At 36.3% G+C, this 18073-nt stretch overlaps 1 protein-coding gene across 1 annotated transcript; it reads right to left on the minus strand.

The window, feature by feature from the left end:
* Positions 1–274: 274 nt before the first annotated feature.
* LOC132545611 (uncharacterized) lies at positions 275–6758 on the minus strand. Its single transcript, XM_060209310.1, has 2 exons — positions 6365–6758; positions 275–1212 (listed from the first exon to the last, which is right to left on the minus strand). The coding sequence occupies exons 1-2, from the start codon at positions 6756–6758 to the stop codon at positions 275–277; spliced, it is 1332 nt and encodes a 443-aa protein (XP_060065293.1).
* Between the last annotated feature and the right edge of the window lie 11315 nt (positions 6759–18073).

Here is an 18073-nt window from a genome sequence, read left to right on the forward strand (position 1 = left end):
GATGTTGTTTTAAATTACTATATTGAAGTCGTAATCGTGCATGTAATATTTAAACGGGTCTGTTACAAATGATAAAGTAATGAGGTCTACTACCCTACTTTTTTGTAAAAAAAAACTTTTCAATTTACTGACAGACGGATTTTTACGAACGTCTTCAGGTAAAGCGTTCCATAATTGTATTGAGGAATTTACAAATGAATATTTATATAACCGAGTTCTACAATTAATTGAAAGTTAATAATTTTAGTTGTTAGTAAAATGACTATCGGATACTTTATCTGGAACTAACCAGAACAGACAAGGACGGTGGTGTTTTCTTGTGTTCTTGGACTGAATTAGACAAGTACGGTGGTGTTTTCTTGTGTTCTTGGACTGAATTAGACAAGTACGGTGGTGCTTTCTTGTGTTCTGGGACTGAATTAGACAAGTACGGTGATGTTTTCTTGTGTTGTGGGACAGAATTAGACAAGTACGGTGGTGTTTTCTTGTGTTCTGGGACTGAATTAGACAAGTACGGTGATGTTTTCTTGTGTTGTGGGACAGAATTAGACAAGTACGGTGGTGTTTTCTTGTGTTCTGGGACTGAATTAGACAAGTACGGTGGTGTTTTCTTGTGTTCTGGGACTGAATTAGACAAGTACGGTGATGTTTTCTTGTGTTGTGGGACAGAATTAGACAAGTACGGTGGTGTTTTCTTGTGTTCTGGGACTGAATTAGACAAGTACGGTGATGTTTTCTTGTGTTGTGGGACAGAATTAGACAAGTACGGTGGTGTTTTCTTGTGTTCTGGGACTGAATTAGACAAGTACGGTGGTGTTTTCTTGTGTTCTGGGACTGAATTAGACAAGTACGGTGATGTTTTCTTGTGTTGTGGGACAGAATTAGACAAGTACGGTGGTGTTTTCTTGTGTTCTGGGACTGAATTAGACAAGTACGGTGGTGTTTTCTTGTGTTCTGGGACTGAATTAGACAAGTACGGTGGTGTTTTCTTGTGTTGTGGGACAGAATTAGACAAGTACGGTGGTGTTTTCTTGTGTTCTGGGACTGAATTAGACAAGTACGGTGATGTTTTCTTGTGTTGTGGGACTGAATTAGACAAGTACGGTGATGTTTTCTTGTGTTGTGGGACAGAATTAGACAAGTACGGTGGTGTTTTCTTGTGTTCTGGGACTGAATTAGACAAGTACGGTGGTGTTTTCTTGTGTTCTGGGACTGAATTAGACAAGTACGGTGGTGTTTTCTTGTGTTGTGGGACAGAATTAGACAAGTACGGTGGTGTTTTCTTTTGCTACATTTTGTAAAACTGTAAGATTTTTTGGTTTTCCCGTCGGTTAGATTTTTTTCGCAGCCCACATCTTTATCAAGTAAACTTATACTTGACAATTCTCGCAGCTTCAATCTGGATGTTTTTTTTTTTTAATTTTGACATACGTAGCTTGGTAAATTATCTCAGACAATATCAGAATATTTCTAGTATAGACCAAATAAATGAAAAATACATTGTTTGAAAGAAATTTCTATCGAGAGTATTTGTTTAGGTATCTCAATACAGGTACTCTATGTGACACTTAATTCATCATATACTCACCATGGGTATTACCTGTACCATCGTATGACAACTATTGGATGCAGTGGTATTGTTCATTGTTACAAAATTCTAATTTTCTGTGTTCGTTATTCTGCTTCTTAATAACGATTCTGTTTTGTCTGGGTTGAATTTAGCCAGCCACTTACTTGCCCAATTAGGGTATTTTCAAAAGATCATTATTTAAAGCGATAGTTGGATGTCCGACTTTTATATGTAAGGCCGTGTCATCAGCAAACAGTTTACAATCAACATCGTTCACTATATCATTATAAAGAAAAAAGTAGGGCCTAAAATTGAACATTGAGGTACACCTCATGTGATGCTTTTTGTAATCTGATGAAGAACTATTTATAACGACTTTTTGATTTCTTTCAGATAGATAATTTTCACACCAAGATAACAATTTACCGGAAATACCGGCTACTTCAAATTTATGTATAAGACCCCTGTGCTAAACCCGATCGAACGTTTTACTTATGTCACAAAATATAGCTAAAAGTTTCCTACCACAGCTTAAGTCCTCCCAATATTTTAAGTAAAATCTGATTTACATTTAGTAAGAAAAATTGTTTCTTAAAAAGATATATCTAAAATACACCTTTCCATTAACTTGCCAGCAATACTTATCAAAGATACAGAATATTATTTGAAACAATGGATTTGTTACCTTTTTGGAAGACTGATGTGACCTTTGCTGTTTTCTATATAGAAGGTCTCTGTTTTTGCTTCCTTAATGATTCTAGGACTCACGTTATCTTTGAAATATCTAACATACTTATAGCATCTTTAACATCCTGCTCAGAAATAACAATACTTTCTAGTTTATTGGGAGTGATAATTGTAACATCGGTTATTGTGGCATTAGAGTCATCAATAGTAGACTGACTTGTAAAGTTTATTGGGAGTGATAATTGTAACATCGGGTAATGTGGCATTAGAGTCATCAATAGTAGACTGACTTATAAAGTTTATTGGGAGTGATAAATGTAACATCGGGTAATGTGGCATTAGAGTTATCAATAGTATACTGACTTGTAAAGTTTATTGGGAGTGATAATTGTAACATCGGGTAATGTGGCATTAGAGTCATCAATAGTATACTGACTTGTAAAGTTTATTGGGAGTGATAATTGTAACATCGGGTAATGTGGCATTAGAGTCATCAATAGTAGACTGACTTATAAAGTTTATTGGGAGTGATAAATGTAACATCGGGTAATGTGGCATTAGAGTCATCAATAGTATACTGACTTGTAAAGTTTATTGGGAGTGATAATTGTAACATCGGGTAATGTGGCATTAGAGTCATCAATAGTAGACTGACTTATAAAGTTTATTGGGAGTGATAATTGTAACATCGGGTAATGTGGCATTAGAGTCATCAATAGTAGACTGACTTGTAAAGTTTATTGGGAGTGATAATTGTAACATCGGGTAATGTGGCATTAGAGTCATCAATAGTAGACTGACTTGTAAAGTTTATTGGGAGTGATAATTGTAACATCGGGTAATGTGACTTATAAAGTTTATTGGGAGTGATAATTGTAACATCGGGTAATGCATTAGAGTCATCAATAGTAGACTGACTTGTAAAGTTTATTGGGAGTGATAATTGTAACATCGGGTAATGTGGCATTAGAGTCATCAATAGTAGACTGACTTGTAAAGTTTATTGGGAGTGATAATTGTAACATCGGGTAATGTGGCATTAGAGTCATCAATAGTAGACTGACTTATAAAGTTTATTGGGAGTGATAAATGTAACATCGGGTAATGTGGCATTAGAGTCATCAATAGTAGACTGACTTGTAAAGTTTATTGGGAGTGATAATTGTAACATCGGGTAATGTGGCATTAGAGTCATCAATAGTAGACTGACTTGTAAAGTTTATTGGGAGTGATAATTGTAACATCGGGTAATGTGGCATTAGAGTCATCAATAGTAGACTGACTTATAAAGTTTATTGGGAGTGATAATTGTAACATCGGGTAATGTGGCATTAGAGTCATCAATAGTAGACTGACTTGTAAAGTTTATTGGGAGTGATAATTGTAACATCGGGTAATGTGGCATTAGAGTCATCAATAGTAGACTGACTTGTAAAGTTTATTGGGAGTGATAATTGTAACATCGGGTAATGTGGCATTAGAGTCATCAATAGTAGACTGACTTGTAAAGTTTATTGGGAGTGATAATTGTAACATCGGGTAATGTGGCATTAGAGTCATCAATAGTAGACTGACTTATAAAGTTTATTGGGAGTGATAAATGTAACATCGGGTAATGTGGCATTAGAGTCATCAATAGTAGACTGACTTGTAAAGTTTATTGGGAGTGATAATTGTAACATCGGGTAATGTGGCATTAGAGTCATCAATAGTAGACTGACTTGTAAAGTTTATTGGGAGTGATAATTGTAACATCGGGTAATGTGGCATTAGAGTCATCAATAGTAGACTGACTTGTAAAGTTTATTGGGAGTGATAATTGTAACATCGGGTAATGTGGCATTAGAGTCATCAATAGTAGACTGACTTGTAAAGTTTATTGGGAGTGATAATTGTAACATCGGGTAATGTGGCATTAGAGTCATCAATAGTAGACTGACTTATAAAGTTTATTGGGAGTGATAATTGTAACATCGGGTAATGTGGCATTAGAGTCATCAATAGTAGACTGACTTGTAAAGTTTATTGGGAGTGATAATTGTAACATCGGGTAATGTGGCATTAGAGTCATCAATAGTAGACTGACTTGTAAAGTTTATTGGGAGTGATAATTGTAACATCGGGTAATGTGGCATTAGAGTCATCAATAGTAGACTGACTTATAAAGTTTATTGGGAGTGATAATTGTAACATCGGGTAATGTGGCATTAGAGTCATCAATAGTAGACTGACTTGTAAAGTTTATTGGGAGTGATAATTGTAACATCGGGTAATGTGGCATTAGAGTCATCAATAGTAGACTGACTTATAAAGTTTATTGGGAGTGATAATTGTAACATCGGGTAATGTGGCATTAGAGTCATCAATAGTAGACTGACTTATAAAGTTTATTGGGAGTGATAATTGTAACATCGGGTAATGTGGCATTAGAGTCATCAATAGTAGACTGACTTGTAAAGTTTATTGGGAGTGATAATTGTAACATCGGGTAATGTGGCATTAGAGTCATCAATAGTAGACTGACTTGTAAAGTTTATTGGGAGTGATAATTGTAACATCGGGTAATGTGGCATTAGAGTCATCAATAGTAGACTGACTTGTAAAGTTTATTGGGAGTGATAATTGTAACATCGGGTAATGTGGCATTAGAGTCATCAATAGTAGACTGACTTGTAAAGTTTATTGGGAGTGATAATTGTAACATCGGGTAATGTGGCATTAGAGTCATCAATAGTAGACTGACTTGTAAAGTTTATTGGGAGTGATAATTGTAACATCGGGTAATGTGGCATTAGAGTCATCAATAGTAGACTGACTTGTAAAGTTTATTGGGAGTGATAAATGTAACATCGGGTAATGTGGCATTAGAGTCATCAATAGTAGACTGACTTGTAAAGTTTATTGGGAGTGATAATTGTAACATCGGGTAATGTGGCATTAGAGTCATCAATAGTAGACTGACTTGTAAAGTTTATTGGGAGTGATAATTGTAATATCGGGTAATGTGGCATTAGAGTCATCAATAGTAGACTGACTTGTAAAGTTTATTGGGAGTGATAATTGTAACATCGGGTAATGTGGCATTAGAGTCATCAATAGTAGACTGACTTGTAAAGTTTATTGGGAGTGATAATTGTAACATCGGGTAATGTGGCATTAGAGTCATCAATAGTAGACTGACTTGTAAAGTGGTTATTGAATAGTTCTGTATATTTGTTTATTGTCTCCATAGTTTTTATTATCAGAATTGAGAAGATTGTAAAATTATGAATCACTTTCCACCAATCCCATGTAGACAAAGACGTACAATTAATTGATTTTCATTAAAATCGCCAGTAATTAAATTACGATCACACTTATAATAAGCAACATACCAACAGAATGGTCAATAAGATTGCCAATTCCACTCCGAGAATTCGACAGTCTATCAAACGTTCACGACATAATATCTTATTGTTAATTTGTAGTTCTATCCAAATGCATTCAAGATTATCAATTTCAGTTTCCGGACGTCGAATTGCAGTAATATGTTTGTTGACGTATACGGCAATGCCTCTACTTATCCTATCTGGCCGCGATTTTACAAATGGATCATGAGAGTTTGAATTAAAAAGTTCATCTGATGTGTCTGTGTAAGTGGATAACCAAGTCTCACCGAATGATAAAGTATCATAATGATGTAATTCACTGAAAATTAAATCAATTTTGGGCGACAAACTTTGGACGTTGTAGTATAGTAATGATAAATAATTATGGTTGAGAATGGTAAGTCAGAAAACGAGGAAGAATCTTCGGGATCAGGGTTACTCTCAATATCTCAACACTGTAGACTCTCAATATCTCAACACTGTAGGGGTAGTTTCAGAAGACATCTCTGTAACATAATATTCATTATAGATAAAAAAGATTGTTAGAACTTGTAGTATATAAAAAGTCATGGTATGCTCCACTAGGTACGATTTGGTTGAAAAGACATGTAAGTTATACATAACATATAAATCGCTTTAACATTACGATAGTATACACCTGTGTAGTACTAGAGGAGTCCTCTATTTATTATATTTATATCTTGAAAATGTTTTTCTTGTAGAAGCTGTGAAGAATTACTATGACTTGACCTCGTATGGCAACCGATTTGACCTCGTATGGTAACCGACTTGACCTCGTATGTTAACCGACTTGACCTCGTAAGGCGACCGACTTGACCTCGTATGGTAACTAATTTGACCTCGTATGGCGACCGAGTTGACCTCGTATGGCGACTGACTTGGCCTCGTATGGCAACCGATTTGACCTCGTGTGGTAACCGACTTGACCTCGTATGGCGACTGACTTGGCCTCGTATGGCAACCGATTTGACCTCGTGTGGTAACCGACTTGACCTCGTATGGTAACTAATTTGACCTCGTATGACAACCGACTTGACCTCGTATGATAACCAACTTGACCTCGTGTGGTACAGACCGATTCGGACACGGTTGGTCAAATATTCGGCAGCCATTATATAATATGATACACATAGTCAACATGTCCAAAAATAACCAGTCTTCAGAAAACTAGATTGACATGATGAACAAATGGCGCCAGTCACTCTGATAGTAAATAGAGTTTGGTAGTTGTACTATTACACCAGTGTAGATAAGGTAAGTATCACCACGATAGACAAATGAACTAATGAATGGTAACAAAATGTCTAAAAGATATCAATGTGAATCGGTGAATAATGATACACCGAAAAATCATCGGGTTTGAAGAAAGTCTGTCGTTTATTTGGCCTACTGTTTGAATTACATGTTGTCACATTAAATGCATACATTGTATCTATATATATATATATATATAAACATATCGATATACATTGCTTGTATACACACACACACACACACACCCTCACACACACACATATATATATATAAACATATTGATATACATTGTACATGTATACAGTATCTTAACATTTATAATAATCATCGACTATATGTGTATACCATGAAACATTTGAGGTAAATACGTTGTACTAACTCGCATATAAAATAAATGTAAATGAACGTTATTTTACGTACATATATGTATAACTTCCCGTACGTGTTTGTATATACATACGACAATGTGATATATATATACACTATCATACATACATGTATATATACGACAATACGATACGTGTATAAATATATAGACGAAATTATACATACATACATGTATATACAGACAGGTAGGTACAAGATGAACACACGAGCATCTCCGTGTTTAACGGTCACATGTATTCATCGGATGTGATTTTCTAAAGTACATAAGAATCCTCAACATTTTTATGATTAAATCCGTAATACATTATCTATAAAACACCCATCACCAGTTATGACGCGTATAGCGTGTATGAGTCAGAGAAAGGCCATATTTCTGTCTGGTACGTTTACCAGTACATGTAAATATATGTAAGAGTTTGACATTTTCCTAAATAAAAATACTAGATCTTTTTTAATCATTATATGACGCATAAGGTGTAAAATTTACCTGTAGATATATGTATAACATTTACATTTTCTTTTGTTATCAAATCACCGTTAAAAAGAATTTAAATTAAGGCAACTGTCACGTGAACAACAATATCACCTAGATATATTTATGAAAATTTTATTTTCTTGATTGAAAAATACACAATTTTAAAATCAGATTTGTTGTGTACAACATATGTAAGTGTGAGCTATGGATGATAGTATTTTGTCACATTAAATGCCGACATTGTATTTATGTGTATGAACGTTTCGATATAAATCATACAAGTATACAATATCTTACATTTATCATAATCATCGACTATATATGTACATCATGATACTTTTCAGGGTGTGAATGTAGACAATCAATAAATAAACATCATCTTTCATACTATACAATACATACGAATTTGACATCAAATCAACAAATAATTAAAATTTTATGTCAGAGTAGCCACAGGAACATGAAGAATTATATAATGTAGGTATATGTACATGTATAAAAATGGCATTTGCTTGTGTGAAAAGTACTGGTTCGCTTCAATCAGATAAGGAAACTCATTATAGACATAATAAGTAAAAAAACATATTTTGATACTTTGTAGTACATTTACCTGTGTGTATATTTTTAAAATCCTGTATAAAACACCATATATACCATAAACCTTCTTAAGTACATACGTTGTACTATTTGTACATATGCACATCTGTATTACACGTCCCTGGTTGTACTAACCCGTATTTACGTCCAATAATACACAAATAGACAGATGTACAACTGTATGTGCAAAATGTAGTGACGTTACCGAAAGTAAAACGCAAGTCCGTCCCGATGTTTAGTGAGGTCTTCACTGGCCTCACAATCCCTGAAATTTTACTAGATTTCAAAAATGTCCGTTTAGTGTCATATGATTGTAATAGAGGTCATTATTTATTTCAATGTCTCCTCTTGGAATCGAACCCGGAACCCCTAACTTACTAGTCTGACGCTCAACAAATCGAGCTAAAGAGAAGTTCTCTCTAGCCGAGTGCGGCTAGTTTTTAACCAGGGTTACATGATTTTAACTTTATGATGATGTGACAAGGTTTGGATATTGTTTTGGCAGGGTTTCCATTGCGATGTGAACGTTATATGTCGTCACCGCGAACAGGTATTCCAGCTTTGTACTTGGCATCAATGACCAAAGCAGAGGTATTTTCAGAGAGGGGTTCGGGGATCCCTGAAATTCTGACCGATGGTCTTCGTCTATATTGCTCTAAATAGTTCAGTTTTTGCCGGAGGTCTTGGTTTCTTAGCTTTAGAGATTCAGTTCGGACCTTAGGGGTGTCAGTTCCTTCTGAAACAGGTTAGACCATTCTCCTAATAATATGTGTCTACCGGCCACAGTTATATCTTTAATATTGTCCGGTGAGAGGTTTCCGTTATAGGGCTGAGTATTAGGGGCGTCGTCCGGGGGATAGCCAACGGTATGGGTGTGGTAGTTACCAGGAGAACCAGAGGACAGCGACGTACCCACCGGAAGGTAACTACCAGATTGACGAGGGTACATAGCGTAGTTACCAGGAGGACCAGAGGGAGTCTACGTACCCACCGGAAGGTCACTATCAGGTTGACGAGGGTAAATAGCGTAGTTACCAGGAGGACCAGAGGGCGTCAACGTACCCACCGGAAGGTAACTACCAGGTTGACGAGGATATAACGTAGTAACCAGGAGGACCAGAGGGAGTCTACGTACCCACCGGAAGGTAACTACCAGGTTGACCAGAGTACATAGCGTAGTTACCAGGAGGACCTTCCTCAGTTAGTGATCCCTGTCTGGCTTTCTTACTATCAGGAGTTGTAGATGAGGATGACGAATTCAAAAAATGTTTGTTGGGAGTTGTAGTAGAACCCATCATGTCGGAAAGTATTCAGCATGCAGTTAATAGACAAAATAAGATTGTCAAAGGATGGAACCCGCGCAGTACACGTACTTATATAAACATGCGGTAAACGGGTAGACAACCATGGTCAACAGGCGTGACGAACACGAGCTAAACAGGTACGTGTACGTAATAAAAATTTAATACAAAATTTCAGCACGGAAAACTAACCAAGTGCAATGAAATTCAACGAGCCATTTACGTGAATCGATCCGACAGTCTGTATTTTACCATGGTCCAGCACATTTCATCAAGCAGCAGGCTTTGGCCTTAGTAACTTGTGTAGAATTTCACATTTCTCGCAGAGCGATGTGACAACTTGTTACCAGACGGAAGGCCGGCAACTCCATACATATTCATTGTATCCTGTTAATTTGTTTTAAATTTGAAAATAAAAGAAATAACGAAAAAAGAACAACAGAGTGTGGTGGTTGAATTCTATTTGCTTTTAAACGTCATTAAAAAATCACATTTATTCCAGATAGGAATTAAGTTCTTGTCTGCAATGATGTACAATATACGATAAGAATCGTGTTTAGAGGACTGCTCTCAATGTTGGTAGTCCCACCAATCTATGTAGATTTCCACACTTCTGTCAAGTTGCTTGTAACACTCTACTTCAGATTTACGTTATAAATAGGAGACATTAATAAAAAAATGAACTTGAGATTTTATAGAAGATATCTGAACTATTGTATATTCCTTCCATTTAACAAGCACCTGGGGAGGAAAATGTTTCTCAAGAAATTTCTTATAATCGCAAATAGATTAAAAACGAATGTAAGATTCTGTTTGCGTTATGAGTAGGAAACTTTTGCTATCAATTGCATATGGCGTAATATGTTATGACGTCATAATTGAAATAATGGGGACATTTAGCCAATCACAGCTCCACTAAGTGTTTTACATACATTGTGATAAACATTACTACACTGATAACAGGGAAGGACTTCACCTGATGATAATAAATTTAACAATAGTTCGGCGTCAAGCTCTATATCAGCTTTATATGAGTCCCCGACACACGTGAATAAGGAGAATTTCGTTAAAATCAGTTGCAGAGAAAAGAAATTTTACAGCAAATTGGAGAACCGATCTTTATATATAATTCAGTGTAGTACTTTTATAACCACTGACATTTACTCATTAGGGAGAGAACATATCAAGATGGTGGCCAAACAGATCGGCGAAGGTGGGTGACTGCTTTCAAGGTGCGGTTCTCCTCAATGTCAAGCTTTAGTGATATATTAGTGTGAATAATTCGTTAAATTTCTCTGATATACATCCATGTTGAGTTCTGGTACACAAACTGTCAGAAATATGCGATTTAAAGATAATTAGGCATGTACAAAATGATGTTCCTTAAATACCTTACTACGTTCATTCTCTATCCAAATATGTCCTCTCACTACACGTAATAGAGGGTCCCCCAAATACCCGAGTTCCCCTCGCCGCCATGTTGTTTTGTTATTTTGTCAAAAACTAATAACTGAAACAAATAAACATAGGATGGACAGAGGCTGATGACGAATATATGTAACGATATTTGTAACAAACTCGATCCGGATGGAAAACAACACACTAAAAATTAATTAGATGTGCTTCTTAAACAAAGTGCGATAAACTTGATTCTGAAATCGCAGTTAGGCGAATTTATACATGGATATATTAGAGTAATTATAAGAATTATTAAGATATAGCCATTTTAGTGATCTCACACCAGACGATGAGGAGGATCAGGCAGCAGCCGCCGACACCACTATACCTTTGCCGATCTATTTCGACCGTTATCGTAATAAAGTACTTGTTTGTCCTCTTCCTACAGGGTACACGACAGTGTTAATACGAATTCTGACAATATGCTTTTGTACACATGAAAACATATATTTATAGATGAAAGATTGATTTTAAATGCGATTGTTCCAATAATATCAATTAACCGTGAACAAGTCACTGATACCCGTGAACAAGTCTCTAATACCCGTGAGCAAGTCTCTTATACTCGTGAACAAGTCTCTAATACCCGTGAACAAGTCTCTAATACCCGTGAACAAGTCACTGATACCCGTGAACAAGTCTCTAATATCCGTGATTAAGTCTCTAATACCCGTGAACAAGTCTCTAATACCCGTGAACAAGTCTATAATACCCGTGAACAAGTCTCTAATACCCGTGAACAAGTCTCTAATACCCGTGAACAAGTCTATAATACCCGTGAACAAGTCTCTAATACTCGTGAACAAATCTCTAATACCCCTGAGCAAGTCTCTAATACCCGTGAACAAGTCTCTAATACTCGTGAACAAATCTCTAATACTCGGGAACAAGACTCTAACACCCGTGAACAAGTCTATAATACCCGTCAACAAGTCACTGATACCCGTGAACAAGTCTCTAATACCCGTGATTAAGTCTCTAATACCCGTGAACAAGTCTCTAATACCCGTGAACAAGTCTCTAATACCCGTGAACAAGTCTCTAATACCCGTGAACAAGTCTCTTATACCCGTGAACAAGTCACTGATACCCGTGAACAAGTCTATAATACCCGTGAACAAGTCTCTAATACTCGTGAACAAATCTCTAATACCCGGGAACAAGTCTATAATACCCGGGAACAAGTCTCTAATACCCGTGCACAAGTCTCTAATACTCGTGAACAAGTCTCTAATACTCGGGAACAAGTCTCTAATACTCCTGAGCAAGTCTCTAATACTCGTGAACAAGTCTCTAATACCCGTGAACAAGTCTCTAATACTCGTGAACAAATCTCTAATACTCGGGAACAAGACTCTAATACCCGTGAACAAGTCTCTAATACCCGTGAACAAGTCTCTAATACCCGTGAACAAGTCTCTAATACCCGGGAACAAGTCTCTAATACTCGTGAACAAGTCTCTAATACTCGTGAACAAGTCTCTAATACTCGTGAACAAGTCTCTAATACCCGGGAACAGGTCTCTAATACTCGTGAACAAGTCTCTAATACTCGTGAACAAGTCTCTAATACCCGTGATTAAGTCTATAATACCCGTGAACAAGTCTCTTATACCCGTGAACAAGTCACTGATACCCGTAAACAAGTCTATAATACCCGTGAACAAGTCTCTAATACTCGTGAACAAATCTCTAATACCCGTGAACAAGTCTCTTATACCCGTGAACAAGTCACTGATACCCGTAAACAAGTCTATAATACCCGTGAACAAGTCTCTAATACTCGTGAACAAATCTCTAATACTATAATACCCGGGAACAAGTCTCTAATACCCGTGCACAAGTCTCTAATACTCGTGAACAAGTCTCTAATACTCGGGAACAAGTCTCTAATACTCGTGAACAAGTCTCTAATACTCGTGAACAAGTCTCTAATACTCGTGAACAAGTCACTAATACCCGGGAACAAGTCTCTAATACTCGTGAACAAGTCTCTAATACTCGTGAACAAGTCTCTAATACCCGTGAACAAGTCTCTAATACCCGGGAACAGGTCTCTAATACTCGTGAACAAGTCTCTAATACTCGTGAACAAGTCTCTAATACTCGTGAACAAGTCTATAATACTCGTGAACAAGTCTATAATACTCGGGAACAAGTCTCTAAAACTCGGGAACAAGTCTCTAATACCCGTGAACAAGTCTCTAATACTCGTGAACAAGTCTCTAATACTCGTGAACAAGTCTCTAATACTCGTGAACAAGTCTCTAATACCCGGGAACAGGTCTCTAATACTCGTGAACAAGTCTCTAATACTCGTGAACAAGTCTCTAATACCCGTGATTAAGTCTCTAATACCCGTGAACAAGTCTCTAATACCCGTGAACAAGTCTATAATACTCGGGAACAAGTCTCTAATACCCGTGAACAAGTCTCTAATACCCGTGAACAAGTCTCTAATACTCGTGAACAAGTCTCTAATACCCGTGAACAAGTCTCTTATACCCGTGAACAAGTCACTGATACCCGTGAACAAGTCTATAATACCCGTGAACAAGTCTCTAATACTCGTGAACAAGTCTCTAATACCCGGGAACAAGTCTATAATACCCGGGAACAAGTCTCTAATACCCGTGCACATGTCTCTAATACTCGTGAACAAGTCTCTAATACTCGGGAACAAGTCTCTAATACTCGTGAGCAAGTCTCTAATACTCGTGAACAAGTCTCTAATACCCGTGAACAAGTCTCTAATACTCGTGAACAAATCTCTAATACTCGGGAACAAGACTCTAATACCTGTGAACAAATCTCTAATACTCGTGAACAAGTCACTAATACCCGGGAACAAGTCTCTAATACTCGTGAACAAGTCTCTAATACTCGTGAACAAGTCTCTAATACTCGTGAACAAGTCTCTAATACCCGGGAACAGGTCTCTAATACCCGTGAACAAGTCTCTAATACTCGTGAACAAGTCTCTAATACCCGTGAACAAGTCTCTAATACTCGGGAACAAGTCTCTAATACTCGTGAACAAGTCTAATACTCGTGAACAAGTCTATAATACTCGTGAACAAGTCTCTAATACCCGTGAACAAGTCTCTAATACCCGTGAACAAGTCTATAATACCCGTGAACAAATCTCTAATACTCGTGAACAAGTCTCTTATACTCGTGAACAAGTCTAATACTCGTGAACAAGTCTATAATACTCGTGAACAAGTCTCTAATACTCGTGAACAAGTCTCTGATACCCGTGAACAAGTCTCTAATACCCGTGAACAAGTCTCTAATACTCGTGAACAAGTCTCTAATACCCGTGAACAAGTCTCTAATACCCGTGAACAAGTCTATAATACCCGTGAACAAGTCTCTAATACCCGTGAACAAGTCTCTAATACTCGGGAACAAGTCTCTCATACTCGGGAACAAGTCTCTAATACTCGTGAACAAGTCTCTAATACTCGGGAACAAGTCTCTAATACTCGTGAACAAGTCTCTAATACTCGGGAACAAGTCTCTAATACTCGTGAACAAGTCTCTAATACTCGTGAACAAATCTCTAATACTCGTGAACAAGTCTCTAATACCCGTGAACAAGTCTCTAATACTCGTGAACAAGTCTCTATTACTCGGGAACAAGTCTCTAATACTCGTGAACAAGTCTCTAATACTCGTGAACAAGCGAGTCCCCTTTCTTATCTAGGACTCGTTGTCAGTGTAGGAACAGACACGCATACATGATATGACATCCGTTTCCACCGTTTGCCGCACCACTATCGTATCTCACTAGGAAAACTCTTTGCTGATTTCGTTGACAGTATTGAACTCCTTACTGCGCAGAGAAAATGGCATGTTATAACAACATATCTTGTTTTTATATATCTGTGAATTAATTCAGGACATCATTTTGTTAGTTTTTCTTATTAGCAAGTACATCTATCAGAAAAATGAAATACAGGGACTGTGTAATATAAACAGTGGATTTTAACCACAACACATGTGAAATATAAGGAGGATCCCAAAACCTGCCCTAGACTTGGGACACCTGGAATATCTAGTTCACATGGATAATTGTTCTACGTATGCTCATACGATCCAAAATACCAGTTTATTTTCCAAATTACGATAGCCAGTTCACAAAAGCACACTGTAATTCGTCAGCCATCTTACAACCCTGTAGATAGCTCAGTAGATCAAAAAGATCACAAAGAGTCAACTCAAAAAAGATATATTTAGCTCTTGTACAAAATGTACAAACTATGTACAGTGATAATGAAATGTAGGATTGAAGCCGAGGTATCCCGAATGCCGAAATGAAAAAAAGGTTTGGGAGATTTAGATCCAGGAAAAAGTCGAGCGGTGCCAGCGAACCGCAAACGTCCGAGAATAGTGATACAATTGTTTACAAAAAGTATTAGTGATATTAAAGACGCAGAAATAACATATAGAGATAGGATAAGAACTGTTTGGAAACAGACCTGTAAGTTACATTGTTCTTAAACTTCTGTCTTCATGACGAGGAACTTGTATTACAATCGTATGTCGTCTTTGTGTACTCCGGATACAATACTCAAATAGAGATGATTTTCTAATACGGTTCTGACAAATGGGGTCGTTAGAAATATCACATTTTATCATACATGGCGGTATAATTCTGACATCGGGTTATCATCAAAGTACATCATACACCGGTATTAAAACCATGATTTCTTTTGTTATGTATAAGGATTGCAGACAGACATTCTACAACCTGTTAGTTGTGGCTCCAATTTCTACAATTACATAAACATTCTAGTTAAATGACTTTACACTTACTCACGAGTCGATGAGAATTATATTGAATTGACGAGGCATGCAAATCAAGAATTCAAATTGTATAAATAGTTTTGGGTTGGTAGACCGTATTTAGCAATGATGACGTAGGTTAAGAGTTATGTTATATATTAATATTTCGTTATCGTTAGGATAGTCAATATAAAGATATTTATGTACAGAGGTCACGAGAAAATTATCAAATAATTACTCTTTATCGTTTTAAGATTCACAATTTTATACTGTGTGGGCTTACTGAAGTCAGAACTGTTTATACAGTGTAAGCTCACTGGAGTAAGCTCTTTGGAGTCAGAACTGTTTGTAGGCTTACTGGAGTCAGAACTGTTTATACAGTGTAAGCTCACTGGAGTAAGCTCTTTGGAGTCAGAACTGTTTGTAGGTTTACTGGAGTCATAACTGTTTATACAGTGTAAGCTCACTGGAGTAAGCTCTTTGGAGTCAGAACTGTTTGTAAGCTTACTGGAGTCACAACTGCATGTAAACTCACTGGATTCAGAGCTGTTTGTAAGCTCACTGGAGTCACTACTGTTTGTAAGCTCTTTGGAGTCACAACTGTTTGTAGGCTCAATGGAGTCAGAACTGTTTGTAAACTCACTAGAGTCACAACTGCTTGTAAGTTCACTAGAGCCACAACTGTTTATAAGCTCACTGGAGTCACAACTGATTGTAAGCTCATTGGAGTCACAACTGCTTTGTAAGCTCACTGGATTCAGAGCTGTTTGTAAGCTTACTGGAGTCAGAACTGTTTGTAAGCTCACTAGAGTCACAACTGTTTATAGGCTCACTGGAGTCAGAACTGTTTGAAAGCTCACTGGAGTCAGAACTGTTTGTAAGCTCACTGGAGTCACAACTGTTTATAGACTCACTGGAGTCAGAACTGTTTGAAAGCTCACTGGAGTCACAACCGCTTGTAAGTTCACTAGAGCCACAACTGTTTATAAGCTCACTAGAGTCACAACTGTTTATAGGCTCACTGGAGTCAGAACTGTTTGAAAGCTCACTGGAGTCACAACTGTTTGTAAGCTCTTTGGAGTCACAACTGTTTGTAAGCTCTTTGGAGTCACAACTGTTTTTTTAATTTATTGTTATTGATATCTAAAATTGACGTTATTCAACAAAAGGAACCTTTTAAAAACTATAAATAATCAATGTGAAGTTTGGGAACGTCTGACGCTTACATAAGCCATTGATACACGGTGTTATCTCTGTATACAAAGCATGGATCACTCTATTGTACCACATTCAGAATGAACACGTACGGTCTTTGATTTAAAGGAGTCTGTTTTTGTACTGAATTAAATACAGAGAATTAAAACGAATATTTGCCACAAAACTTTGGACCATAAATTATTCTGCTATGTAAGATGAAGAGAGTGAAAAGAAAACTTACTATTTCAGTGTACATCATAACGAAATTCATTTCGTGATAAAAAATAGTAACGACTGAATACTAAAATGTTAAAATATTAAATACAAAATACTTGATATTAAAATAATAAATGTTAAATACTAAAAAAACTTGATACTAAAATATTTAAATGTTAAATACTAATTAGTAAATTCTAATATACTAAAATATTAAAATACTAAAATACTAAAATATTTAATACTAAAATACTAAAATATTTAATACTAAAATACTAAAATACTCAAATATTTAATACTAAAATACTAAAATATTTAATACTAAAATAAATACTAAAATACTAAAATATTTAATACTAAAATACTACTAAAATACTCAAATATTTAATACTAAAATACTACAATACTCAAATATTTAATACTAAAATACTAAAATGCTAAAATATTTAATACTAAAATACTACAATACTAAATATTAGATACTAAAATGTGAAATGTACTATGCTGGTTACTCTTGTATATGCGATATGCCTCTCGCGCTAACATGTCATGTAGGATATTGCTTTTTAGCGATTGTATCTGTCACACGTAGTAAATACTTACATATTAGTAAATTGATTATATTACATAAGCGACAATTCCGGTTCCGGAATAGTATTGTACCATTTCTCTACCCTCTCTTTCCAAATAGAAGAAGATCTTACTGAGATAATTCACCATCGCCTCATTTTTAAAGGGTGTGCCGAGTCGT

This window comes from Ylistrum balloti, unplaced genomic scaffold (genome assembly GCF_031769215.1).
Source record: "Ylistrum balloti isolate Yb309-2 unplaced genomic scaffold, AGI_CSIRO_Ybal_v1 Utg369598, whole genome shotgun sequence".
Taxonomy (NCBI): Eukaryota; Metazoa; Mollusca; class Bivalvia; order Pectinida; family Pectinidae; genus Ylistrum; species Ylistrum balloti.

Bases quoted from the DNA above. Each gene is read 5' to 3' on its own strand.
- LOC132545611 (XM_060209310.1), bottom strand. From the start codon at position 6,758: ATGGCTGCCGAATATTTGACCAACCGTGTCCGAATCGGTCTGTACCAC. The intron at 1,213-6,364 runs GTAATTCTTCAC...TGTCTAATTCAG, and splicing joins CCATACGAGGTCAAGTCATA to TCCCAGAACACAAGAAAACA.